The sequence below is a fragment of the Gymnoscopelus braueri genome, assembly GCF_963280865.1.
Source record: "Gymnoscopelus braueri genome assembly, chromosome: 14".
NCBI classification, from domain to species: Eukaryota; Metazoa; Chordata; class Actinopteri; order Myctophiformes; family Myctophidae; genus Gymnoscopelus; species Gymnoscopelus braueri.
In genome coordinates, this window is record NC_137619.1 from 36,144,749 (window position 1) to 36,172,340 (window position 27,592).

At 39.5% G+C, this 27,592-nt stretch overlaps 2 protein-coding genes across 3 annotated transcripts in view; one reads left to right on the forward strand and one right to left on the reverse strand.

Moving 5' to 3' along the window:
- Positions 1 to 365: 365 nt before the first annotated feature.
- rab23 (RAB23, member RAS oncogene family) lies at positions 366 to 11,733 on the reverse strand. Its single transcript, XM_080450281.1, has 7 exons — positions 11,410 to 11,733; positions 7,477 to 7,678; positions 6,663 to 6,748; positions 6,046 to 6,202; positions 4,754 to 4,836; positions 4,469 to 4,561; positions 366 to 3,683 (listed from the first exon to the last, which is right to left on the reverse strand). Exons 2-7 carry the CDS (start codon positions 7,629 to 7,631, stop codon positions 3,550 to 3,552), a joined length of 708 nt encoding a protein of 235 aa, XP_080306407.1. The 5' UTR covers positions 7,632 to 7,678; positions 11,410 to 11,733; the 3' UTR covers positions 366 to 3,549.
- A 6,639-nt stretch (positions 11,734 to 18,372) lies between these two features.
- ate1 (arginyltransferase 1) overlaps positions 18,373 to 27,592 on the forward strand; it is an 86,193-nt gene continuing 76,973 nt past the window's right edge. For both annotated transcript variants that reach the window (XM_080449850.1, XM_080449851.1), the window contains exons 1-5: positions 18,373 to 18,536; positions 22,727 to 22,790; positions 23,026 to 23,088; positions 23,439 to 23,536; positions 24,714 to 24,911. In XM_080449850.1, the coding sequence (XP_080305976.1) occupies positions 18,434 to 18,536; positions 22,727 to 22,790; positions 23,026 to 23,088; positions 23,439 to 23,536; positions 24,714 to 24,911 (526 nt within the window). In that variant the 5' untranslated portion in view covers positions 18,373 to 18,433. The remainder of the gene's footprint in view (positions 18,537 to 22,726; positions 22,791 to 23,025; positions 23,089 to 23,438; positions 23,537 to 24,713; positions 24,912 to 27,592) is intronic.

The window sequence follows — 27,592 nt, forward strand, 5'->3', positions numbered from 1 at the left end:
TTCAACCCTATTTTATACTTCGGATATAAAAAAAAACAACTAAAAAAAAAGATCTATAAACTCAGATGTGAGCTTGTAGATCTGCTGTTTTTGAAACATTTTGGAAAATCTTGAAAAAGCTGTGAAAAACATGGAACATTTTTTAAAACATTTTTAACAACACAAATCATCTCTTATTGGGGTGCCTGGCACAACATATTTTCAGATGGAGGTCAAATGCATATCAATTTGGGGGTCCTTCACATGAAAGTGTTTGAGAACCACTGCTAAAGTGTGGACTATTGATATTATGAGTCTTAAGATTAATTCCATTCATGTTTTTAACTGTTTAAAAGGTTGCTTTGGAATTTAGAATTGACACTGCATGCTGAAGAAAGAAGTAGTTTTTATTACATCAGATTACCATCCAACACATTTTCAACAGAAACATCAGGTGTGCAATCATGTAGCACACCTTTAGAGTGATACACATTATTAACTAATAATAAAATAAAAATTTAACAGACTTAACACTGCAGTATCTTTTCTGTCAAGGATCTAATTGTAAGGTTGAAAATACAGTATGTATCTGGGCTTTGTACACAAATGGGTGGAATTGAGTGAAGGCATCCGTGAACCAGTACAACAATGAAGCGTACAAAGATTTTTACAACACCTGAGTGACAATTTTAGCCTAAGTGTTAAATATAATGGTATTTTCACAAGACTATGTAATTTTATTAATAAAGTGCACTAAATCCATCAAAACCCCCCCAAAAGAAGGAAAAAAGGCGAAGTAAACACCGTTACAAATGAATTAGAAATAAAGATGAATTTACAGTATTTATGATACAGGCAATTCCACGCACAAGGAGCAATTAGGATTAAAACTCTTAAGTTGCTCAATGGATGAGACTGTAAACAACGACAAGGCATTGTGGTGGGTGTACCATGGTTCAACATTCATGGACATGGAGAAAAACAACATAAAGGCGTGCATGCATTAAATCACACATATTTCCAAAACAGAACAATACGACATTGGTTAAATACAGCAGATGAAGCAAGCTTGAAATGTGAGTAAACAAAATGCCACTATAGTATAACATTAGAACACATTTGAAGCGCCTGTTGGGATTTCCAAGACACAACAGGCTATACACAGCAACAACTCTGAATCCAGTACAGTAGAATCCTTGTTTATCTGAACCTCTTTGGGAATGTAGTTCATTTCAAAGAGTGCTCTATTTAAATGATTGACATATTAGTGCAAAACCTTTGCAAACTATGAAACATGCATGTGCATGTATTTCACAATGCACACTGCATTATAATCTGCAGTCATAATGCTTATAAGCACACATTAACAAAGCAATTCTAATTAATGCGTACAGAACATGTTTAGTAAGGCCGTATTTCTACATCATATATGTCATTGTGCTCAGTGGACTGGTTATTAATTCAGATATCCGAGGTTCACAAAATCAGATTCTACTGCAGAGCAATACCTCACACAATAGCAGATGGAACTGAATACTATCTAGGGCTGATATAACAGAGGTATGCTATACTAAAGTACCCAGCTCTAATGAGGAACAAGTACCTTTTAGTTGTGTTTTTCCCCCCAGGAATACCACAATTTTTCATGGAGTGGAGCAGGTAATAGAGGCAGAATAAAATATCGGTTTGGCCGATATTTGGCCATTACTTGACTTTTTTGATAACATTGGTATTGGCAATTATGCAGCCGACATGTCCCAATTTCTAACCTATTATGTGCATTTCATTACATGTGAACATTTTCAAAAATAATAATAATAGTGTTAACATGAAATAAAGTTCACTTTGTGTTTTTTATATTTACTTGTTTGCTTATGATTTAAATGTTCAAAAAAATATTAGATTTAAAAAATAGAAACTTTTAAGTTTTTTTCCCCCAAACAGATTAAAACATCTTGCATTTCTTGACAAAATATCTGTCAAAACAATGGTTATTGGTGGGCTAGGACTCTGCAAAATCGGGATAGGCATCGGACCCAAAAGTCTGACATTGGTTGGGCTCTAGTCAATAATCGCATAATCTACCCTGTGAGACATGTATTATAATATAAAAAAGCACACCATATCAGCTCATGCAGTGCAAGCCTAGAATCTTTCAGTATCACGACTTTTCATCAACCAGGTTCTCGTACTCCCACTGTTCAGTACAACAAAGCAGAATGACATTCAAATATCAGAAAGTATATAGCAATCAAATCTATTATAATGTGTGAGTGTGCGTGTATGGGGGGTTAAACTGCACATAGTACTTTATAGGTCAAATATGTTAAGAACATTTCCAATCAAATCAATTATACAGGACCTACCAATTAGTGTTTTTAAGTTATATTCCAATAGATTTTGGAGGAAGTGTAGTGGTAAAATGTAAACAATTGTAATAACAAATGTAGGCGACTATGATTTGAGGTACTACAGTTCATAGAACATTAAAAGAAAGACCTTTAGTTTAACTTCATGATTTAAATAACAAAGCCTGATAATGTGAGGAACAAATCTGTAGATAAACAGACTGTGGGTATTTCATATGCTTATTCATATTTGGTCATGCATGAGAGCATATTCTATCCATTTCTTTACATTTTAACTACCGGACCAGCAGATGCAATTTGGCACCAACTCAACTTTAAGGTTAAGCACACTTCAGCGAACATATTGTCAAATACTCAACTCTTATAAAAATACTTTTACACAAAGAATCAACAACTATTTCCATAGTTTTGTCTATAACAGCATATATTGAACCATATTCTATTGACAGTTAGAAAAATATGGTACAAAATAATCTGTATACCTCCTACAATACAAACATATTGCACAAGTGAATAATCAGATGCAGAAATGAGTATCTGTAAAAAAAACAAATACACAAACACGTATTGAAAAAGTGTATAACATTTTCCCTTACACATTGGAGAGGAATGTATGCCAATTCATACTATTAATTTCATTACGAGGCCCTTGAAATGAAAACTCCAACCTAAAGCAGAATTCACAAGCTATTCCAAGGATATTGGCCAGTTAATTATCAATTTGTGAAGATTATGGTTTTTCCCGAAGAACTAAGAGTCAAAACTCTAATAGTGCTATGTCATTATGAGGAACATGGAATGTCCTCAATAAAAGCTGGTGGATTTTGGGATAAAGTTGCTCGTATTTGCTAACGCTGATTATACTGTTTATTTTAGGAATGCAGGAATAACACACAAATAATATGAGGTTTTTAAAATTATTATTTGGGCCATAATGTGCTAGGTTGTATTACTCATTCCAGCCACAAGGAGGACAACGAGCTGAGAAATGATGTCGGAACGTGTGAATAAAAATACAGTATGTACTGAGCTTAACGGTCTACCAAAAACAAAGATATTGATCAAATATCATGCCAGGTGATCAAATCAATAGTATTCCCATCTCTGAGCAGGCTTTGGTGTCAGTGAATGTGGCTCCATAGCAACAACCAACCTACACTTTCAGTAACATTCTCACCAGGCACTATTTCAATGATTCAGTCTAAACTAAGCTGCAGCTTCCAAAAGGACTTTTACCCTTCTTGGTCCTTTGTTTGTTAGGTCGCAAGCTGATGACTTCTCGGCCATTGCTGGAGTTCTGGCTGGAGACATTACTACTGGTGGTATTAAAAACACCTGTGGAAATGTAAGATTTGTCAGTAAATGTTCTTCTTTGTTTTTCTTCTATTTTTTTTATTTAATTATGACAACCCCCCTCTGTCACCACTGCCAACCACCCACTGTTGTCCAGTGAAGGAGAGTGGAGACAGCCATATGCCTCCTCCGATACACATGGAGTCACCAGTCACTTCTTCTCACCTGAGTTTTTACCTGAGATTGCCAGGAGTTTTCACCAGGAGAGCGTAACGCTCAGGTTCACACCATCTTCCCCAGTTCCCCTTCCCCCACCCGGCCAGTAGGAAATTGCAGACAAGGACACAATACCCTGCTAGCTTCCCTCCCACGAACACTGACAATGAACACTGTGTTCACTGGAGCGCCACGCCAAAGCCAGAGCCATAGCTACCGGAAAGGTAAACCCGGGCTACTGCGCTTGTGGGCGAGTGGTTAACCTCTACGACACTGGTTCTCAGCGTGGGGTCTGGGGACCCCCAGGGGTCCTTGAGGAAGTATGGGTCTGTACCTCAGAGAGTGCACAAATGGACATACTGGTCCATTTGTAGCCTCTCAACATTAAATGAACACAATAGAGTCCCAGAGCTACAAATGGTATCAAATAGGGGTTTGTGGCCTAATGCATCATACACTGGGGGCCCTTGCAATTCAAAAAGATGAGAATCACCGCTCTATGCCAAGCGGACACCCCAGTTATGTCACCACTGACAAAAAAAAACCCACACAAAAACATTTAAATGATTATGAATATTTATACATTTTTACATAGATAGAAAACGTATTACCTATTTTATTGCTTGTTGTATGGATCACCTGTGGCTCCTCTGCAGTTTGCTTCTTAAGACGTTGGAGATACTTTTCAGCCAAGTATTTGAAAACTAAACAGATAGATTCAGTGGAAGCGTTAGGGTTGGTAAATTTTTTAATTCACGACGTGACATAATATGACTTTTGTCGAAAATAGCTGATATACAACCTCAAGGCACGTCTCAAAATGTTGTGAGCTTGTAGATCGGCTATTTTCAGTGAGCGGCAACATCGTACGACAGTATAAATCAGGCTTAACTCACCCTCATTGACATTAAGATCCTCTTTTACTGAAGCGCGGTAAAATCTCAACTTCAACCTTTTAGCCAAAGCTTCTGCCTCCTCACTGCAGGGCAAGAACATTGAGAAATGCACCATTTCAAATCATGTTGCTGAACTTGTAATAAAATCCATATTGGGCATAGTGTGCCATAGATATAAAAGTATAGATGGGTCACTTCCATAATCACAGCCACCTACTTTGCTGAGGGAACTGATGATGCTTATTGCTATGGATACTGTACCATAAGCGATATACATGTCGTTGCTGTCGGGTGGAAACTTCTGCCACAGACTTTACGATCAGAGTGGGTGACCATGTTATCACAAGGAAAGAAGAGATTACCTGTCTGAGTTGTATTATAGATTCAAATCTTTCCGGTGAAGAAATGGCAACAAAAGTAATACAAAAAAAAAATAAGGCAACCAAAGTATAACATTTTTGGGCAGGATCTCCTCACTGGTCAGTAGGAATGCACTGAGGACACTAGTAGCTGGAGCACTCATCCAATGTCATTTTGACTATGCATGCACCTCATGGTACCTCAAAAGGCACTAGAATACCGACCTCTCAAAACAAACTAATCACACTACTACTAGACCTCACACCTAGGACTCACTACCTAACCGCTGCTCATTATGCTATAGGGTGGGATGGCTCAGGGTAGAGGACAGCAACTTGCAATGGGCCTAGTTTTGAAGATACTCAAGGGACCAGTGGCCGGTCAAACTGTACCGGCCACTGGTACCGGTCAAACTATGTACCGGTCAAACTACTTCACTAGAGTGAGAAAAGCCCACCACCAGAGGGAGCTCCACTGATCTTGTTTCCCCCCAGATTCAGCACAAACATGTGGATGAATTCATTCTAACGTTATGGCACCAAAATGTGTAATGCCCTACCATAAAATAGCCAATCTACAAGCTCACAAAATGTCACATCGCGATGCATTGTCAGCTTGTAGATCTTCTATTTTGGAGAAGAAAAAAAAAAGATTTAAGTACACGTATTGAACCAACAAAAAGTATCAACAAGAGCTTGTGACTAAATAACTACATGGATCCATTGGTTTTCAGTTTCCACCCGACAGTGACGATATGGAACAAGCGCACCACAGAGGAGTCTGTGGATCTATTACTTCGTCCTTCATCACAGAGGCACAGAGTTGTTATTAACGGAAACTTGACTTAAATTGACTGAACCCATACAAGATCACAATGCCTAAAAGAGTTTTCACATATCTGGTAGTATAATTACAGTCTTGCAAACGCTTACTTTTTTATAAGGGTCTCGTCCAGGAGGTCAATTTTGTTCTGCACCAGAACAGTGGGAATATCTCCAACCTCCACTTCTACCTTCTCCCTCCAGCTGCTTATAGCCTGGTAGGACTCTCTGTCTGTGGTGGAGAAGACTAGTACGCAGGCTTGAGCACCTGGAATACAGAGAGAACACACCAACAATAAATGCTAATTCATTGTATAGTAATCCCTGTGCTCTGATTGGTTTTTGATTATATATATTATTATTGTTTTTCATTCTGTTTAGAATAGCCATGTTGAAAATGTCAGTTTCTTTTCATGTTTTTCTCCCTGCTCTCCCTCTCTCCGACCCCCCTTTTCCTTTCTTTCCTGAACACAACAAAATGATTGCACAACAACGCAATGCATCTGGCCTGTCCATTGTGATGTCCGTGACAAATAATCAAACAATACATACATGGACTAATACTGCAATTCACAACAATATATGACATTTCTATATTGAAAACAACATCCAAAATGATGACAAAAAAATCTCTAAAGTTCATATTGTGTGTGTGTGTGTGTGTGTGTGTGTGTGTGTGTGTGTGTGTGTGTGTGTGTGTGTGTGTGTGTGTGTGTGTAGGGTCTTACCACGGTAGTAGGCCTTGGTGATGGCGTCAAACTCCTCCTGTCCGGCAGTGTCCCACAACATCAATCTGACCTCTTCATCGTTTACTCTGAAATACGTAAATGAGCTCTGGGTGATTACGTCCAACTGCTAAAGCCTCATTCATACTCTAAGCTCAGAGCTCTGTTTCAATAGATCACCAGATAGTTCCGACAATAGCCACAAGGTCATCCCACCAGAATAACAAATGAACCACTTTGACCCTGTTGACCCTATCTTGGATATGTCGTCATTACAGGCACACATTTTCAAAAGTGATTTCAGGAACCTTCTAAAATAGTGAACATAGCAGATCTACAAGCAACGTATCACTTTACGAAGCATTGTGAGCTTGTAGATCAGCTATTGTTACTATTTTTTAAATAGGGCTTAAGTGGTTAATTCCCTTATAGACTCAAACTGTCCTGAGTTCCTGAGAACATATATTTATAATTTTGTTGTTTCGGGGCTTGTCATCTTCTCTCTACTGTAGGTCTACATATTAAGCACAAAATATAAATTGTAAAACAGAAGCCCAACTGTTCTTAGCCTATCATTCCCTCTAAAATACTTAAAGGAATAAGTTAAGTTAGTCCTCATTTTTCTAATTAAAATGTCAACACATCCAAAGCACCACTGCCACATTAAATTACATTGGAAACCATTGTTAAGGCAGTGGCTTCATCAGTCAAAAGAGACCCAAATGGATGCACCCAGGAGCCCTACAGGTGGATGAGTTAATTATCAAATATGATTGATACTGGAATGCATGCTGTTTGTCAAGCAAGCCACACTTACATGATCTGCCTTTCCAGGAAGTCCACTCCAATGGTCTTTTTGTAGTCTTTAGTGAAGACACCCTTGCAGTAGCGCTGGATCATACTAGATTTGCCAACTGCTCCGTTGCCAACGACCACCACCTTGATGGCAACTTCCATGTCCTCCTCCAACATGGTGGCTTGATAAGAGTTCTCACTTTCCAGGAAATTTCAGAGATCACCTGAGAGTAACGTGGGAAAAGAAAGACAATTGTATATGGTACATGTAGCAAATTAACTGTAATGTCAAAGATGTACACATAAACAGTACATTGTAATTTCAAGCCAATACATTATTATTAATTTGTGAATAATTAAGTTCACAAAATTGTAATGCGGCTGTCTGTAATATGATACATTAGTCCACCAGAGGGCTGAAAATGCCAAAACAAACTTGGGATGAAACACAAGCCATGATTCTCAACCTCTTTACACACCACCTCTTGTTTATTATGCAATTTAAGGCAGACAGACATACATATATATTCTGAACTGATAACTCCAAAATGTAACTAGATCCCATCCCATGAGTGGAATTGCAGGGAAACCCTACCAGAATTCTAATGGGCATTATACAATACCTGTGTAGTATAATCCTATATCTATGTCTAAGTGGTCTGTGCAATATTATTCATGCCTTATCCAATCACAGCATATACACTTCCAGTTCTGTTCACACTTGGTCTGACCCTATATTCCAAGTTTTACTTGATTTATATTTACTTCATATTTGGTTCTTATATTTCATACTTTTTTCTTTTAACTGCACTGCACATGTCAAATTGACCAATTAACAGATTCAAATTCTGAATAATATGATGGAAGACAGCATGGCAACAAAATAAGACTAAATATTATCACTAAGAAAATAAACGGTTAAATTAAAATTTTCGTAATGTTTCACGAGCATTAGAGATGTGTTCATTAGCATACTTTAATTTAAAGTGAGTAGCAATTAGCATGAAAATAAAGTCAGAGGTTTGAGCCAAACAGAGCACAATTATGGAGTTTTAAAATGATCAATGTTTTAAGCAACCAAATTATAAACTGACTGATGTGAAGATCAGATGGGATCTCCATGGGGAGACTGTGCAAACTGTTTGTCCTGTCATTAACTCAAAGCTCAACCGATAATCTACATAGCAACTGGGTCATCCATGACTATATAATGTAATGTAGCTCTATGTGTAGTCTCTGGTACCTGTGGGTAAGGCACTGTCCTCTCGGAAAAGGCAGGGGTATACAAACCTTTTCAGAAATACTGAGCCATGCTTGTCATGACCCAACTCTATTTTGTATTTATTCATGAAAAATTTGCCAAATCTTCTCTGCCCCAAACAGCATATTCTGCTGTCGGTGTGGCTGATGACTCTTGGTTGGTGTTGTTTGGTGGATTGGATGATTAAGGTCTATCAGTAACAAGCAAGAACACAGAGCAGCGTTTATCAGGGACTACCTCCAGAATTTGGGAGTAGAGAGATTGGAATGGCCTACCAACAGTCCTCACCTCAACCCAATTGAACACTTGAGGGATCAGCTTGGGGTGAGTTGTTCGTGCTAGAATGACCAACACACAGCCACGTTGGCTGACTTGCAACAAGTCCTAGTTGAGGAGTGGAATGCCATCCCACTCCTATACTAGAGCGGTGCGTGATGAGGCTTTGAGAGTGTGACCAGCTAGCCGCAAGCAACTTAGATCCTATTTTTAATATCTGGAATCTAGAGTTGCAATACCAACCCTTGACAGCCTATTCAGCCAAACAGAAAAGTCCTATCTGATTGTATTTAACAACATTCAACTCACCAACATTGCAGCTGTACGGAAAGCTTGAATTATCCTCTTTCTATCTGCAAAGTTTTTGCTTGATAAAAATTCACCGTAGACATGTTATGAGCTACTTTCTGGCAATAAATTCCATGCAGGTGATACTTTTTCTAAATGTTGGAGTTTGGAAGCACTCGTTGGAAAGAAATCACTCAACGGTCCTGCGTAGTGCGTACCACCTGTTAAGAAATGTCACATAATGCAGGAGGCAGCAGCCAGCAGGACGATGCGTTATTGAAAACGAGTGCTTCCAAACTCCAACACGCAAAAACATTATCACCTGCACGGAATTTATTGCTCATAACATGTGTAAGGTGGATTTTTATCAAACAAAAACTTTGCAGATAGAAAGAGGATAATTCAAGCTTTCCTTACAGCTGCAATGTCGGCGAGTTTAACATCATTTAATACAATCAGATAGGACTTTTTCTGTTTGGATGTATGGGCTGTCAAGGGTTGGTATTGCAACTCTAGATTCCAGATATTAAAAATATCTGGAATGTTCAATAACCCTATCTACTAAACTACCCTAAACAAGGGTCAATAGCATTAGGAAAGGCATAATAACAATAAGTTGTTTGGCATTGGCAGAGAAGATTTGGCAGATGTTTCATGGGCACAACCCCCACATTCTCAGCTGTGCTGCTCATACCACAAATGCAAAGCCTGTTCCTTACAAATCAGGCACCATTAAAAAGGGAAACAAACAGGTTCCAACAGTATGAAAGGTATTGCGAAGAAGCATTATTACAGAGAAAAGAAACACAAAGAGAAACACAAATTTCAGATTTTTTTTGTCGCACACACACACACACACACACACACACACACACACACACACACACACACACACACACACACACACACACACACACAGTTAATCTAACTAATAGATAATAAAGAAAAAACTAAACCATTCAGTTGCTTGTCAGAGGAGTGGAGGGACAGTATATTGTATTGATATATTATCTCACACACACACACACACACACACACACACACACACACACACACACACACACACAATAAAAATACATACTATGATGTTGGTATACGTTTTTAAATGCAGAGTAGCATAAATGGACTGTGAAGTACAATATGTTTTTTGTAATATCACAGCCATTCTAGGGGCTTAATAATGCTGCAACAGTTTGTCCAGATTTTCTTCCATTGTACTCAATGAAAATTATGCTGCTGTTTCACTGGGTCATCTTGCAGTAAGGTCAACCACTTGCGCCATATTTCCCCAAATAGCTAAAAGTAGTCTACTAGTTCAAAAACGCTTCAGATCGCTATGCACTGAGCTTGTGGATCTGCTAGAATAGACTTTATTTGCCATTTGTACGAATGCAAAGGAAATCTTGGAGCTCAGTTCAGCATTTTCTCACAAATAAATAAATACATTTGCCCTAAAATACCATGATTGATTGGGGTTTTTTATTACCAAAAAAAAGCATGATACCAAAAGGATGAAACACAAAAAAAGCTCGAGAGCTTTCAATTGTGGTATTAGCCTTATAGCCTTGGATCAAGACTATCATAGATGTATTTTATCGAGTCTGAATTTGACTTTGGTATCTATGATAGATATGCAAATGTCGAAATTGATATAAAATACATCTATGATAGTCTTGATCCAAGGCTAGCCCTGATGCCCAAAATAGGGACGCCCTGGGTGAAACAAGTGGTTAAGAATCTTGGGAGCCTGGGTGGCCAGTGGCCACATTCTTTCCTACTTTTACTTCCATTTCATTTCACAAAAAATAACGACCAAAGCAGTTTTGGGGGTCCCCAGATGACAGTTAAGTGACAATTTAAGGACTTTTATTTAAATTAAATTAAAAAAATTGCATTACTACATCAAAAGTAATCAACAAAACATACAATAAAAACTGATCAAACACTGGCCAAATGATCAAATAATATAAGAAAGAGGCACAAAATTGTGAAAATAGCTGCGTTGTGAGCTTGTAGATCTGCTATTTTCACAATGTTTATCTGTGGAATCAGGGTGGGGGGGGGTGTCAGTTCAAAAATGATTATTTTGGGAGGTCGCGGCCTGAAAAGGCTGAGAACCAGTGGTCTTACCTGTAGAAATAGTAGTCATCCGGCTGTATATCCAACGTTACATACCCGTGTCTTTAATCACATCTGTCGTATATTAAAAGTATATTTAAAGTGGATGTAATGGACGTTAGCTTGTCGTTAGCCTCTCTCTTCCAGCAAAACCAATTCTCTGGCGTCTTACAACTGACTGACACGGATCTACTCATCCATATTCCGCTTCAAAAATGATTCATTTTTGATTAACGTCGAACCCGTTGGATGTGTTATCTTGTGAATTGTAAACTAAATGGCTTGCTACGTTTCTCATGCGCATAGCTAACGGTAAGTGTAGCTACTGTAACTAGTTGCTAGGGTTGCCACATTTTGCGAGAGAAACAAGCGGCCAGGTCTACAAAAACAAGCCCAAAAGAAGCAACCATTTTTAGTTTTAGACTATTTGAAAATAGCCGATCTACAAGCTCACAACGCGTCGCAGTGCGACGCCTTGTGAGCTTGTAGAGCGGCTATTTTCAGGGGTTAATGAATCTAGATTTATTTATTTTTTTATATTTTTATATTTTATATCTGGAAATTTTTTTTTTGAAACATATTCAACAACACAAATCTTGTATGGGGGTCTGCAAGACAAATCCATATTCATTTTTTCGGTTTCCTTGACATTGAAATATTGCAGAAATACCTATTTAAATAACATTAAGAAGCAAGACCAAATAAGCAACTACAAGCCCAAAAAAGCAACTTTACAGAAAAACAAGCCCAAAGTCGCTTATAATAAGCGGACATGGCAACACTGCTAGTTGCCAGGGAGGAGCAGGGGGAGGAGAGCCAAAGAGGATCCACGTCAAGAGAAGCGACTACTCTCAGTGGACCGATTATAAAGAAGCTCCTGCGAAACAGTTTGTTGTAGTTTTGGATGTTAGTTCGTAATCTCTCGTTGCTAGACGTAGTTTTATAGTCCATTTGCCAGAATATGAACCCGGAAATTTTGTGAGAACGGTCAGCACCACCACCAGTTAGGGCCATTTGTGTTAAACACTGCAGCAACACCAGTTTTTTTTTTGGTGTGACTATTCTCATGGCAGACCCCTGAACACTGGGCCAAGTTTGGTGTGCCGGATTGGAGCAATGGTGCGCCTGTGGCCCCTGGCGGGGCCCTGTTCAGGGATCTACCATTAGAATAGTCAGGGGCCACATGTGGGCAACTGTTGCGGCCCCGGGGGACCACAAACAAACCTCTTGCTTTTAACACAGTTTGAGGTCATTGGTTGTTGTTTTTGTTATTGTTTTTTGTGTGTTTTCTGATTATGTTATAGACTTTTATTATTGCTTTCAATGCTTTGTGAATAGACTAAGGTCTATATGTTGCTATTGTCTCTTGGAAAGCACTTTGGGTCAACTGCTGTTGTTTTTAAACTGCTATATAAATAAACTGACTTGACTTGACAAGTGCACTGTTGCTCCGATCCAGACCACAATTAGCACACTTGGCACAAACACTGTTCAGGGGTCTGCCATTAGAATAGTCATAACAGGGGCCAACCATAGTGGTGTCAGTGAGAGGAGAGCTACGATGGTGTTGACATCTAATCCTTTTGCAAATAGTTAGATATGGCTGTAGCAGCTTATGTCTTCTTAAATGAATTGTTACAGAACAACAACATGACATGACAGCAAGCCAACATACCAACCACCCTTCACCCCAGAGGATGAAGGATGAACTAGTGAAAATTGTAATTGTGACTTACGTGCTCTTGTGGTATTGGACATCATATCTTGCCTTACCCCTTATCCATAAACATTTTTGCAATGTTTTACTATTTTGAAAAACATTTTAAAATAGTTAAAATAGCCAATCTACAAGCTCACAACGTGTTGCTGTAAATTGGCTAGTTGAACTATTTAAATAACGTTTTCAAAATAGTAAAATATGGCTAATACGTTTAGGCATAAGGGTGCGCAATGATGCACCATGATGGGGGCCAAGATTGGGCCCCATCATGGTGCTGTGTGCACTCTGCATAATAGTTTTGTCGTTTCTTTAAGAAAAAAATATTGTAACCACTACAATTTAGCAATCGTGTACAAGAAAGGCTCAAACTGTGCTTGCACAGTGGTTCTCAACCTTTTCTGGATCAGGGCCCGTTTGAAAATCTTGAAAGCGTCCGTGGCACCACCCATCTGACCACTTATAAAAAGCTTTTTCATTACATAAAAATTGTCCAATCTGCATTTAACCCATCCTAACTATTAGGAGCAGTGGGTGCTATTAATACATTTAACCCACCCTAACTATTAGGAGCAGTGGGTGCTATTAATACATTTAACCCATCCTAACTATTAGGAGCAGTGGGTGCTATTAATACATTTAACCCATCCTAACTATTAGGAGCAGTGGGTGCTATTAATACATTTAACCCACCCTAACTATTAGGAGCAGTGGGTGCTATTAATACATTTAACCCACCCTAACTATTAGGAGCAGTGGGTGCTATTAATACATTTAACCCACCCTAACTATTAGGAGCAGTGGGTGCTATTAATACATTCAACCCATGCTAACTATTAGGAGCAGTGGGTGCTATTAATACATTTAACCCATCCTAACTATTAGGAGCAGTGGGTGCTATTAATACATTTAACCCACCCTAACTATTAGGAGCAGTGGGTGCTACTAATACATTTAACCCATCCTAACTATTAGGAGCAGTGGGTGCTATTAATACATTTAACCCATCCTAACTATTAGGAGCAGTGGGTGCTATTAATACATTTAACCCACCCTAACTATTAGGAGCAGTGGGTGCTATTAATACATTTAACCCACCCTAACTATTAGGAGCAGTGGGTGCTATTAATACATTTAACCCACCCTAACTATTAGGAGCAGTGGGTGCTATTAATACATTTAACCCTCCCTAACTATTAGGAGCAGTGGGTGCTATTAATACATTTAACCCACCCTAACTATTAGGAGCAGTGGGTGCTATTAATACATTTAACCCATCCTAACTATTAGGAGCAGTGGGTGCTATTAATACATTTAACCCATCCTAACTATTAGGAGCAGTGGGTGCTATTAATACATTTCACCCATCCTAACTATTAGGAGCAGAGGGGAAGTGACATTATACTACAGTGCCCTGGGAACAGTTAGGGGTTAAGTGTCTTGCTCAAAGACACATCACCACATATAGGCCGGGGCAGTCCGGGGGGCTTGAACCGGCGACCATTTGCTTCCTGTACGGCTTTTCTATCCACTCGGCTACTGCCGCCTCCCTGCCAACCCCAGGCAGGCCTCAGGTTCATACCAAACCATTCCTTTGACAACCACACTGGTGTGTTTTTGTGAGAAGTGTCTGGACTCTGGAGATGCCAACTGATACGCAAAATCACCCAAAGTCACCCTGGTGTATACTTCAGAAGAGGGTCTTCAGGAGACTGACGTTCATGCAGAGACTGCAGGTGAACATAACCATCAGTTCCTCCATGCTGTCTACAGACAATATGTTATGTGGCAGTAATGGCATACAGTCTTGGAACAAGGCAGTGGAGTTGTGATCACCAGTTGCTGCATCCTGAAGATTCAGGAGCACTTTCTAGATCCTCACAGATTTGCTTTTGGCCGAGTCGGGTATAGACCTGACATTTTACACATGAGTTTACACTTTGTTGTATTTATTAAAAGTTAAGCATTGATTTACTGTAATTGTTACTAGTGTAATATTTGAACACTCTACTTTTCTCTTCTTACACTGTAGTATTTAACACATGTCTTAGTTACTGGTTACTAGCTGGTACAATAGAATACTATAGTAGCAGAATGTGGACTGCTCAGGACTTGAGCTGGAAAATAACTACTGGTGACCACTAGCTGGTTAACACCATTTTATACAGTCTATGGTTAACACTAACAGCCACCTGTGTTGTGAACAGTGGTAGATAATGTGATGATGTCTCCATCTAGTGGTACATCTCAGTTTTTGCAACCAAGAGAAAACGTGTGTGTGTGTGTGTGTGTGTGTGTGTGTGTGTGTGTGTGTGTGTGTGTGTGTGTGTGTGTGTGTGTGTGTGTGTGTGTGTGTGTGTGTGTGTGTGTGTGTGTGTGTGTGTGTGTGTGTGTAAACCTTCCACCTTCCACAGTATGTGACTGTTTGTGAAGAAGAGAAATACTATGATCAAGAATTGGTGATGCATAATGTTCAGTAGCCTACTTCAAAATTACATAAGGTTGATAGATGTAGTAAAGTTTATAAGAGGGGGCCAAGTCTGATAAAATGAATATTATATCTAAATATTGAATCAAGCAACTTGATGGTGGGAAACTGGGGTGGGGTGTGAACACACAAAAGCTTGAGTAGCCTAGACCAGGGGTCTTCAAGGTTTTTCATGCCAAGGACCCCTAAGCTGAGAGAGAGATGAAGCAGGGACCCCCACTACATATTGGATTCATGTTAAATGTGTATTTTCAGACATTTAACCACTTAAACCCTCAATACTTAAATACGTAAACTTTACCTTTGGCTTCGGTACTTGGTCTGCTTGGTTCAAGTGGTTAATGTAAAAATATTTAAAAAATGAAGTCCCTATCACACAAAGATTTGGCAGCCCCCATGCAGTATCTCTGAGGACCCCCTAGGAGTCCCGGACCCCCTGTTGAAGACCCCTGGCCTAGACAATAAAATTACCTCAGAAGTATTTAAAGGTGCAGGAACTGATTTTATTTTGTTAAAATAAGCCACACACACACACACACACACACACACACACACACACACACACACACACACACACACACACACACACACACACACACTCTCACACACACGCACGCGCACACGCACACACACACACACACACACACAAACACACCTATCTATCTATCTATCTATCTATCTATCTATCTATCTATCTATCTATCTATCTATCTATCTATTTATCTTTCTATCTATCTATCTATCTATCTATCTATCTATCTATCTATCTATCTATCTATCTATCTATCTATCTATCTATCTATCTATCTATCTATCTATCTATCTATCTATCTATCTAGGGTTATGGTTATAAATAGATTACCTAAAGAGGAAGACATTGAAACCTAAAGGAAGGATCTTATTTACACATAATCCACTTCACTGTGTCCGCTACACTTTTAACTTTATTATGTATTTGTATGAACACCGAGCCCACTTTTCCTGGCACCCACTCTTCTCTAGTGCCCTTGCTTCCTAGTGCCTAGTTTTCCCAGTGCCCACTCTGTTAGAATCTGAATCTGTTTTTTTCTGCTGAACAGCACAGAAACACCACATTATATGCAGACAGACATTTGACCTAGGACCTCCTCCCAGTCCTCCTTCTGACCACTCACAAAACTATCTATAAAAACTGTACTTTTACACAAGCTCATATTATGAAATCTTTGTTTAACATCTTATTATCTTCCAAATAAGACCACACACATTATACATTCACAATTGCAAACCAAAGTTACACTCATACAGTCTCATCTAAAATACAGGTTCATTTTGGAGCTTTCGTGTAAATAAACATTTATCCACCGTGACTTATTTATACTAGAATGTAGTGTTATAAAAATAAACTTAAAGAAAGTCCATTGGTTACTATTTTAGTATACAAACCAATAATCTTTGATCTGTGAATCTTTAGTCCAGTTTTTATTAAAGCAGTAAAAGTAGAAATCCTTGGTACAATGTATCTTATGTATATTCAACAGGTTTTGGGTTTTATATCAGAATATCATATAAGTTTACTATTTCTCATCTTGAGTCTATACTTGGAAAAAGTTGCAACCAAATGATTAGACTCATTTACATTAGCTAAATGCTTAAAGGGATATTTCACTTAAAAAAAAACTTTGGGTAATTTTATCGTCTACTCAGGCTTTTGTGAGCCCCCCAGACCGTTTTTAAGTTGCTTGATTCAATATTTAGATATTTGATATTATTTTTATCAGACACGCCCCCTTCCTATACAAACCCATTATAACTTCAAACTCCATTTTTAGCATGTTAGATTCATCAAAACACCCGTCCTTGGTTCTGGTGACTCACCCTGCCCTCCTAATACGCGAGGGGCCGTGTTTTTTCAATAACTTTTTTCATACATTTTTAATGTTTTTTTTTTTTTATGGAAAAAATGTAATACAATAAAAGCCTGGTGACCTTTGGTTTTTCACAGTCAGGGAAAAATACTGCAACTCAACTCTATTTTATCTTACTTATCTTATCTACTTCCTTACAAACTTGCTTTTTGGCTTCCAGCAACTGTCTTGCTCTCCTAGAAATCAGTAAAAGAGAGGAACTCATGATTTATGCTATTTACATTGGTGACCACCATCTGTTTTCCTTATCAAAGTATTTCAGTCTTTGGAGCTTCATCAGGTGATGTAGCCTACTCATCACACCTTTCAATGTAAGTGAGGACTGATTAGTCTTTTGGCAAACTCAGTCCCTCTTTGCTGGCACAGTGGACTTTGAGTGAGACATCAATTTCGTTAAACTAGTTACTTATTATTAAACCAATGTGTTATAACAAAAATAATCTGGTAGTAATATTCTCATGTGTAATAACTACTTTTAGTCCTGAATATACCACATCCACCTTTCCTGTTACTATTTGGAATAATATTTTCCCTTAAGGTCCTTGCACACTGGTGCGTCTTTTCGTTGCGTTTTTTTTACAACAATGAAAAAAATTGAAAAAACAATGAAAAAAAATAAAACGCAACGAAAAGACGCACCAGTGTGCAAGGACCTTTAGCCGAGTATTTTATAAAGGTCTCAATCGTTCAGAAATAGTGTTTGTTCATAAGCTGATCACTTGGCTCTCATAGACTCCAATGTTATTTCACCGAACTTCCGGTGTGAGTCTGCCTGCCAGTCAGTCCCAGTGTCGAATCTGCCGAATGGAATTGCATCATAGAGAAAATGACGTCGGCGTCTCTTCCTTAAACATCTTGACCTGCTAGCGGAAGACTGCTCTCAGCACTCAGCTCAGCTGTTCTCATACAGCCGTAACAAGAAAGATGGCTGCAGGAAATAATACCTATACAATTGTGGAGTATTTTGGTGGAGACGATGGCTATCGTTGCGGTTATTGTAAGAACGAAAAGGGCAACTTCTCTCATGGTAAGTGTGTTGAATCCCACAGTTGTACGGTCAAGCTCCGTTATGTCACTGCTGTGTTACTGTGTAGCATTATTGCTCTGTCAGGGTTTCCGTCTATTTGCTGGAAGGAAGGAACTGTACAATGACCACCTGAACTATGATACACCGACACTTTCTATAAAACGGGGCCAAATGTGTCCCTTTCTCACATTTCTCTCTAACGTTACCGATGGTGTGCAAGTTGCTTGGTCCTGTTGGAGTCACAGTGTATGACACCCTAAGCTAGCTGCCCCAAACAGCGACTGTTGTTACTTAGCTAGCCGAAATAAGCAACTCTAATAGGTCCTATTTTTTATATCTGGAATCTAGAGTTGCAATACCAACCCTTGACAGCCCATACATCAGAACAGAAAAGTCTGATAGTATTAAATATCTGCAAAGTTTTTGTTTATACAATTCCACCGTAGACAGTTATGAGCTACTTTATGTCAATAAATTCAGTGCAGGTGGTATTTTTTTGTGTTCGAGTTGTGAAGGGCTCGTTGGAAATCACTCAACGGTCCTTCGTACACCTTTCGATATTGCACATAATGCCAGAGGCAGCAGGAGGACGTTGCGTTTTAGAAAACAAGTACTTCCAAATCCAAACCAACACTTAGACACTTAAAAAAGTATCACCTGAGGCTAGTTGTTAGCTACATTTTGTTCGACTATTCACTGTTGACTGGTGTGCATTTCTGATTAATAATATTTAGTGTAGATCCCATTCCCGTCTGCTGACTTTGACAAACATTAGTGTTCTGTTCACTGTCACTGTGATTTTCCAGGAAGGGACAACAACTTGACGGGTGATACTAGGAAATGGAAGATGCGCCCTCTCTCTCTGGGTTTTGAGAACTATGTCTTTACTCTTTACTAAAGTATGTATAGTGTTATAGTCTAAGTGTAATAGGACCGGGAATGTGATCTGAAATGGTTAAAAAACGGCTACTTTGATAACAACTATCCCACACAGCAGCCAGTGAATGATGTCCTCGTGTCAACTTGGCAGCAGGTTGTCTTTTAGAACTAGGTTGTTGAACTAGGAATATTTTAATTCATTGAAATTCATTTGAAAAAAGGAATTTCAGACCCTGCCAATTACACACTATCTGATAAACTATTGGGCAAATCATTGTTATTCAATTTAATACACAGCAAGGATGCATTCTACTGATTTTATTGCTCCTGTGGCCTATTCTCTAGCGCCACCCTTGCGCCAGACCTTCCATTTTTGTACACAAGTTATCTATTAATAACAATCGCTTTAATAAAACTTTTCATCCCTGGAAGTCCTGCCTTTGCTGCAACACTATAAAAGCTGTCTAAGATGATGAAAAGGGATCGTTGTGTGAGGGTGAATCTTGTAACTACACGGGGATGAGGACAGTTGAATATAATTCAGAAGAACTTCATGAATGATTGCGAACGCGGAAGGAGGCGCGGCTTCCGCCGCCCAAGTGCAGCTTACTGTGACACCGTGCTCGGGGTGTGTGTGTCTCTGTCTGTGTGTGTGTGTCTCTGTGTGCAGTATGTGTGCAGCCGTGCCCCCATGTGACTCGCGCTCTCATTGGCTGCTGACAGACGCGCCCCCATGTGACTCACGCTCTCATTGCCTACTGACAGATGTCAGAGTGGAGCCGTGCATAGATGAGTAGGAACTCCGAAAGTCCGTAAATACACAACATAACAATTTCAAAAAGACAAACGTGCGAACGCTGGAAGCGAACGCAGCCCTATTTTTTCTTTTTTTCTTATTGAAATTGTTATGTTGTGTATTTACGGACTTCCGTGTTAATAATCCGTGTTATTTCACCGTGATGGGGAGAGCGTAGAGAGAAAGTGACGTGACTGCCTCCGCCTCGTATTGAAGTTAATGGGGGGGATATGGTTCTCCTATGCACGGAGTTTCGGAGTTCCTACTCATCTATGCACGGCTCCACTCTGACATCTGTCAGCAGTCAATGAGAGCGTGAGTCACATGGGGGCGCGTCTGTCAGCAGCCAATGAGAACGCGAGTCACATGGGGGCGCGGCTGCACACATACTGCACACAGAGACACACACACACAGACAGAGACACACACACCCCGAGCACGGTGTCATAGTAAGCTGCACTTGGGCGGCCGCGCCTCCTTCCGCGTTCGCAATTATTGATAATAACTATATACATTTTAGTTGTCTTTCTGAGTTGGATAAGTCATAATTAGAGATTCTTCTTCTCTGGCTTTTTTGCTCTTTTATATTTTACTGAACATGTTTCCGCTCAGGTACTCAATGTTCTTAAGAGCTGCGAAACGAGTACAATTTGACACGATGGCACACCTCATCCGAGTCATGCACTCTCCTTTTTGGTCCTGCTCTCCTCTGAAAGAAGGCTCTTAAGCAGTGTAGATCAGGTGTGACCGAAAGACAGGTGCTCCTGTTGTGCTGATTGTGATGTGCCCAGATAAAACTACTGCGTTCACATGACGGCATCATGCCATCTGGATTGGCCTAGATGGCATGATAGATTGTCATTGCACTCATGAAACTTTCAGCAAGTCATTAAACACTTACCTGGATTTCATGGTGTTTCTAATTTAGTTACACTATGTTGAGGTTGCTCAAGTTGCTTGCTCTCAACAGTGTGGTTAATAGCTACGTTATGTACCTACAGTACCTGCTACTATTCTGGATCTTTGCCTTTTTGAGGATACATAAACTTTCAAACACCACAAATAGTAAATGAGAAATAACCTGCAATTACATTTTTTTTGTAAGAAACCATATTTATTTCAAGATCATCAAGAAACTATTCACTTAACACTATTGCTGTTATCTCATAGGAACATGTCAGCTTACCAAGTGGAAAAGTCCATAAACAACAAAAAGTGCTCGCACACTGAAAGATGAAAACTGAGGCGGTCTGAGGACCGAAACGCCCACTTGATTTCACCATGTCACTTTTTCCACTTTTCCACTTTTTTTCCACAGTAAATGACTATTGCATTTAAATAGCCTCAGTTTTCATCTTTCAGTGTGCAAGCCTTTTTGTTGTTTATGGACTTTAATGCTGGCCTCTCGCACCTGTGTTCAGCCCTATAGTTGAGTTTAGAGCGCAAACTTCCCTACCTCTTTCAGCTTACCAAGTGTATAAATTAAAATTCCCAAAGCCAAGACTATGTATTTTGAACTGTTCAATCAATATGAACACATGCGTGCGTAGTTATCTCCCAATGCCAAAAATAAAAAATTAAACCCGTAAACTATGCAGATCCAGGCTCCTCTTGCTGTAATGTAACCAGTCAGGAGGAGAGGAATTGGTCCAGCTATCAACTGTGGTATAATAATAATAATAATAATCTTTATAGAGCACCTTTCAGACATGAATGCAGTTAAAAGTGCTCGCTTGTCTGATATATGCAGGGGGAGTAAGTTCCAAATCCTTGGTGCATAGCTAACACAGGCAAATTACTTTCTTTCATACAGTTTCTCTGTTGTATCATAGTGTGTTGTCCCTGAGACCCATGGGACTTTGGCAATAGCTACAACTGGGAAATGGTGCTTACTGCTTACGTGACTCTCCACATTTGGTTTTGATGTAAACTGATCCAACAGTTTGCGAGAAACGGAGACGGGCACGCTCGCGCGTGTGTGTGTGTTGAAGAGAAGGTCATGAGTTTAAGCAGGAAGTTGAGGCCTCAGTTTGAGGAAGGGGGATGCTGTTGGAGCATCCCAGAAGTCTGTATGTTTCTGTTAGGATCTTGAGACACTGTTGGAAATACCATGTCCAAGTGGACATGTCACACTGGGATTCAACTTAATACAGAAACATTAAAAAGAGATATTTTCATGCATCTCTTTCATAACTTTGCTCGACTTGCTCGTCTAAGCTTGCTTGGTTGTGCCTCTCATGGTTCAAGTCCTCTTCAGACGGCGTGCCTCCGTCGGTGAAAACAAGTGCACCTTTTTCAATCCGACTGGTTTTCCAATCATACCGTCTGTGTAGCATATATGAAGTGAAGCCATTTTCTTAGGAAAACGTTACAATAATGGTACTGCTGCAGCATTTCTCAAAATCACTCTGTAAACGTGATCTAAGTGGACATGTATGCTTGCTGATATTAAAATGAAACTGATGAAAAAAAATATTTCAAGCTTTCACAGCCTGTTTAATTTTCCATTCTACAGGAATGTGGTCCCACACGATGACGGTACAAGACTACCAGGACCTCATAGACCGAGGTTGGAGAAGGTATGAATGCCATCTTCCGAAATCCCCCTATTGGTGTTTTCACTTAGTATTTTGCACAGTGAGTCGCTCCAGAATGTTTGGCGTCGTGAGTCTCTCCAGAATGGTCGGATAACTACCATGTCAACATTTGCGTTTATAACAAGCTACACATTTAAAGATGTTCCTTAAGGTCTGTGCTAATAATCTGTTTAAGCAGTACTTTTAGTTAACTCATACCCATTTATTCCCTCTGCAGAAGTGGAAAGTATGTCTACAAGCCTACATTGAACAAGACATGCTGTCCACAGTACACCATCAGGTAAACATTGGCGTCACCCCACCAATTAGAATGTTTTGTTATGATTCATACTTCAGTGAAATCATTAGTCAGGGAAAATATGTTTTTTATTTTTTTAGTCTTATAATGCTGCCCTACTTTTATTTACCCGAAAAAGTGTAGAGAAAAAGAATGCTGTTGTGGCTCAAAAATACTTAAAAATAAAGCAAGTTTGGTTCCTATCCATGTAAGGGAGATAGTAGTGTAATTTCAAAAAGCCTTTATTATTTTGGCTTTACCATATTGGGAAACTTTAGTTGGTTGATAACCAGAGTTGTCAACAAGGCAGTTTATTCTAACCAAACTACTTTCTTGCTGTGCTCTCCATCCAGATGTCATGTCTTGAACTTCCAGCCATCCAAATCTCACAGGAAGAACCTGAAGAAGATGGGCAAATTTCTGTCTAAAGGGGAAATGCCAAAGGAACAGGGTGAGTGAAAATTGGCTACAGTATTGAAAGGGCCCAGGTTATGGAAAACGTGTCTTCTACGGACCGTATATGTGAATTGTTAACTTCATTTACACCCACAGAGATTGAAAATCAACACACAAAATATAGAAAAATGTGTATAACTAGGCCGAGTTAAAGTATGCACCTCCGGTTATGAAATACCTGTTGTACCTGCTGTACCCGTTGTCAGAGGCCCACAGTGTACACCCATTATCAAAGTAGTCAGAGGCTCACTGTACACCCATTATCAAAGTAGTCAGAGGCTCACTGTACACCCATTATCAAAGTACTTGGAGGCCAGTCTATGAAGTCAGTACTAGGACATCATGATGACACCAGGGATCTCTATGTATTGACATAAATGGGACAAATACAGACAGACAGCGGATACAGAGATCTCCATATACTGTAAGGGCATAAAAGGGACACACACGGACAGATATAGAAATTCTTGGATTTCCTGTTCTGGACAACCGCTGATCCTGCCTTGGCACAACACACCCTCGGGTCCTCATGACTTCATAGTACAGCCGGAACTCCATATATGCCCATATATGACAATGACTTGGACTTAGCTCCCCCTCGGACACACCTGTGGACTACACCAGGTACAAATGACTTTTTTGCTGCACTCCCTCATGGAGCTACTTGCGGATTATACTAGGGTCAGTCCACCCTAGGTGGACACGCACTGACCTTTTGCACCTTAATCTCATGTATAACGCACTGACTTTTTTATTTCTTTTTTTATTGTGCTCTTTTTTTTCTCTAAGCACCTTAACGTCCATATGTATATCATGCACAGTATAAGTATAACATGCACAGTATACATACATTGCTGCTATGCTCAGGCACCTTAGTTTTTTATTATCTCAGGTACTTTGTAAATATGTAGATAACTTGTCTGGCCTTCTGTTGCTCTCTTGTTTTGATCTCCTTCCCACTTGCCCCCCACCCCTCTTCTTCTCCCCCCCCCTCTTCTTTCTATGGAAATTAACGTTGCGATGGGAACGATGTACAAAAACGAATTTCACCCACTTCTTTACCTTGTAAACCTGTGATGTGACAATAAAACTGATTCTGATTCTGATATGGCATTGGGCAAATTGGTCGTAATGGATGGAAATTATTAATGCTGGAGTATGTGCTTTGACAGGGGAGCCCATGGATGCTGTGTGTGGTGAAGCAGGCCCACGGGAGCCAGCTAAAGTCTGTCACACAGAAGTAGAGAGACCCATTGTCACAGATGTTCAGAAGGAGCTGGGGGATTCAAAACCAGCTGACTCAGAAACCTCTAGAGATGATCCAGTGTCTGTCCCAGACGGGAGACCACCTACCTCAACCGTTAAACCAGGTAAGATATTGGACGCCCATCCTGAATGTTTGCTACTTAGTCTCGCGTAGCCAGCTTGTATCATCCCACCAGGTCAAAAGGCCTGTGAAAAATACAAACCCTCACAATACACTATAAAGTAAACCTTTACCACAGCACAAAGGGATGGGTGATTAACTACATTACCCACAATTCATTGTGTTGACTAGCAGACAGGTGGCTGCTGTTTGCTCATTGTTGCATCTGTTCCTGCTGTAGTTGTCACTGTAGAATTTCTGTCTCAATTAAATATTCCTTGTTCCTTCCACTTTCCACTAATAAGTTATTCCTACAGCACGGCATTATTCATTGAACTTGCATGCTGATGAACAGTTGACTTATTTTGAATGCCCTAGTTTTGCATTTATATAAAGATTGAGTTACTTGAGTCTTGATATTTGCTAAATATTTTAATTTGAACATCACCTTTCTCTGCCTCAAGCAATGACTATTAAAGGGATATTTCACTTTCAAATAAAATGAACATTTAAAAAATATATTAAAAATAAATGAAAAAAGTTATGGAAAAATCACGGCCCCCTCACGCATTAGAGTGTCCTACTAATGTGTGAGGGGGCCGTGATTTTGCCATAACTTTTTTCATTTTTTAAAAATATTGATTTTTAATGTTTATTTTATTTGAAAGTGAAATATCCCTTTAAGTAGTCCCATACTAAGCAGTATTGGCCAGTAGTGATTGCAAAGTAATTGTTGCGGCAGTAATGTTTGGATCATAAATCCCACACTGAAGGGTCAGTGGGATTTATTTTTTACAGAAGGAATGTAACGTTCTGAATGACCAGAGAGAGTTCAGCCACTGGCTGTTTTAAACAGAACATCTTCATTCATTCACATTTCATGTGCTCTTCCATGTTTAATCTACAAAAGATATTTGAAGTAATACCTTGGTTTACATTTGTTTATATTTGTATTGAATATAAAATATGTTGAGAGCGTAATTGTTTTCATGTTTAATGAAGGATTAACATAAATAATAGTCTAATAATGTCTGATAATCATTATTGGAACAAGTATTGTATAGCTGTTGAGGTATGAAGATGATCTACTATACTTTATTAATTGCCAAGCAGGAAATTCATGTCACCAGCACAGTTCTAAACAGAGATATCTGATTAAAAGACAGAACATAGGAGGGCTGCCCTGTGCTTTAAAAAAGTATATAATTATAATCATCATTATTATTCTCTTGTGTCATAATGTTAGCAGGCTTTCCTTGTGAATTCACCTCAAACACATCACATTTCTCTGGCTGTTCAGAACAAAGGTTAAGCCATATCATGCTAAGGGAGAGATGGTGGTCAAGTCAGAGGAAGCACAGTCATTTGGTTTTACTCCAGAGTGCCTCTTATTTTTCCCTCATATTTGCAGAGGATCTGCGCACTTGTCCTCTTTAGCAAGCTAACACCTTCAAACTATAACATTGTGACAGCTAAGAGGGGCAGATGAGTCGAGTGAGGGGAGCCAGTGTAGCAATGAGTGAGACTGCTACATTGTGTGTGTGTGTGTGTGTGTGTGTGTGTGTGTGTGTGTGTGTGTGTGTGTGTGTGTGTGTGTGTGTGTGTGTGTGTGTGTGTGTGTGTGTGTGTGTGTGTGTGGACAAGTAATAGACAATAGATGTATTCACCAGGCTGGAATACATATCCAGTGCACAAATAAACCTTTATTGTAGTTACAACGTATCTCCATAGCAACACAGAGAGAGTGTGTTTGAGTGTTCATGAACCGATAGATCTCATGTTGTGTCAATAGTGAACAAAAGACGGTTGCTTTCCACTCTCTAAAAACACTCTTCTCTGTGTCACACGCTCATTATTGTTCCTCATGCCGCATTATCCGTTCAGCAGGGATGCCTTTCCAAAGTGAACTGAAGAGGGCAATGAATGATAATCACATTTGATTGTCATTTGCGTTTAAAAAAATCAACAACCACTTCGAGAGGGATGGTCCCGTGAGTTGTTATATCCCATGACCTAGGGATAGCGTTGGAACCTAGTTGGTTGCTGGACATTGGACAACAGTTGATTGTGTAGAATCATTTTAGGATAAGGTTATGCTATTTCAAACGTATCCCATGACCCATGGGACAGCGTTGGAACCTAGTTGGTTTCCAAACAACTGGACATTGGACAACAGCTGATTGTGTAGAATCATTTTAGGATAAGGTTACGCTATTTCAAACGGGTGGACTGAAGGTTCACAGCAGTTTGGAACCAAAGTGTTGGACTTACCAACATTGCCATCGATAGTCCCCCGCTTTTAGTAAACTACTAGAATTTGTCCAGAGTCTAGTGATAATTTATGACACTGATACTGCACACTCTGTCCACATTTTTTCCTCCCCATCTTCAGTGTAACCTGCAGTGCGTTGGTGCAATAATTACCAAATTTACACTTGACCCTATTTATATTGTTGACATGACTGTAACTGACACTGGAACTGTGTAACTGTATTTGCAATAAGCTGTTAAAAGCAAGCGATTCATTCCTGAGATGGGACTCCTGTTTACCACTAGGTGTCAGTGTTGACCGTTTAAAAGATTCCTTTTGGCGCTTGATGCATGAATGGGACTGGTGTTCTCTCTGTAATTTCATGAATGGGTCTGGTTGGGACCATCTATCTATCATGTTCTCCCCCTCTTCAC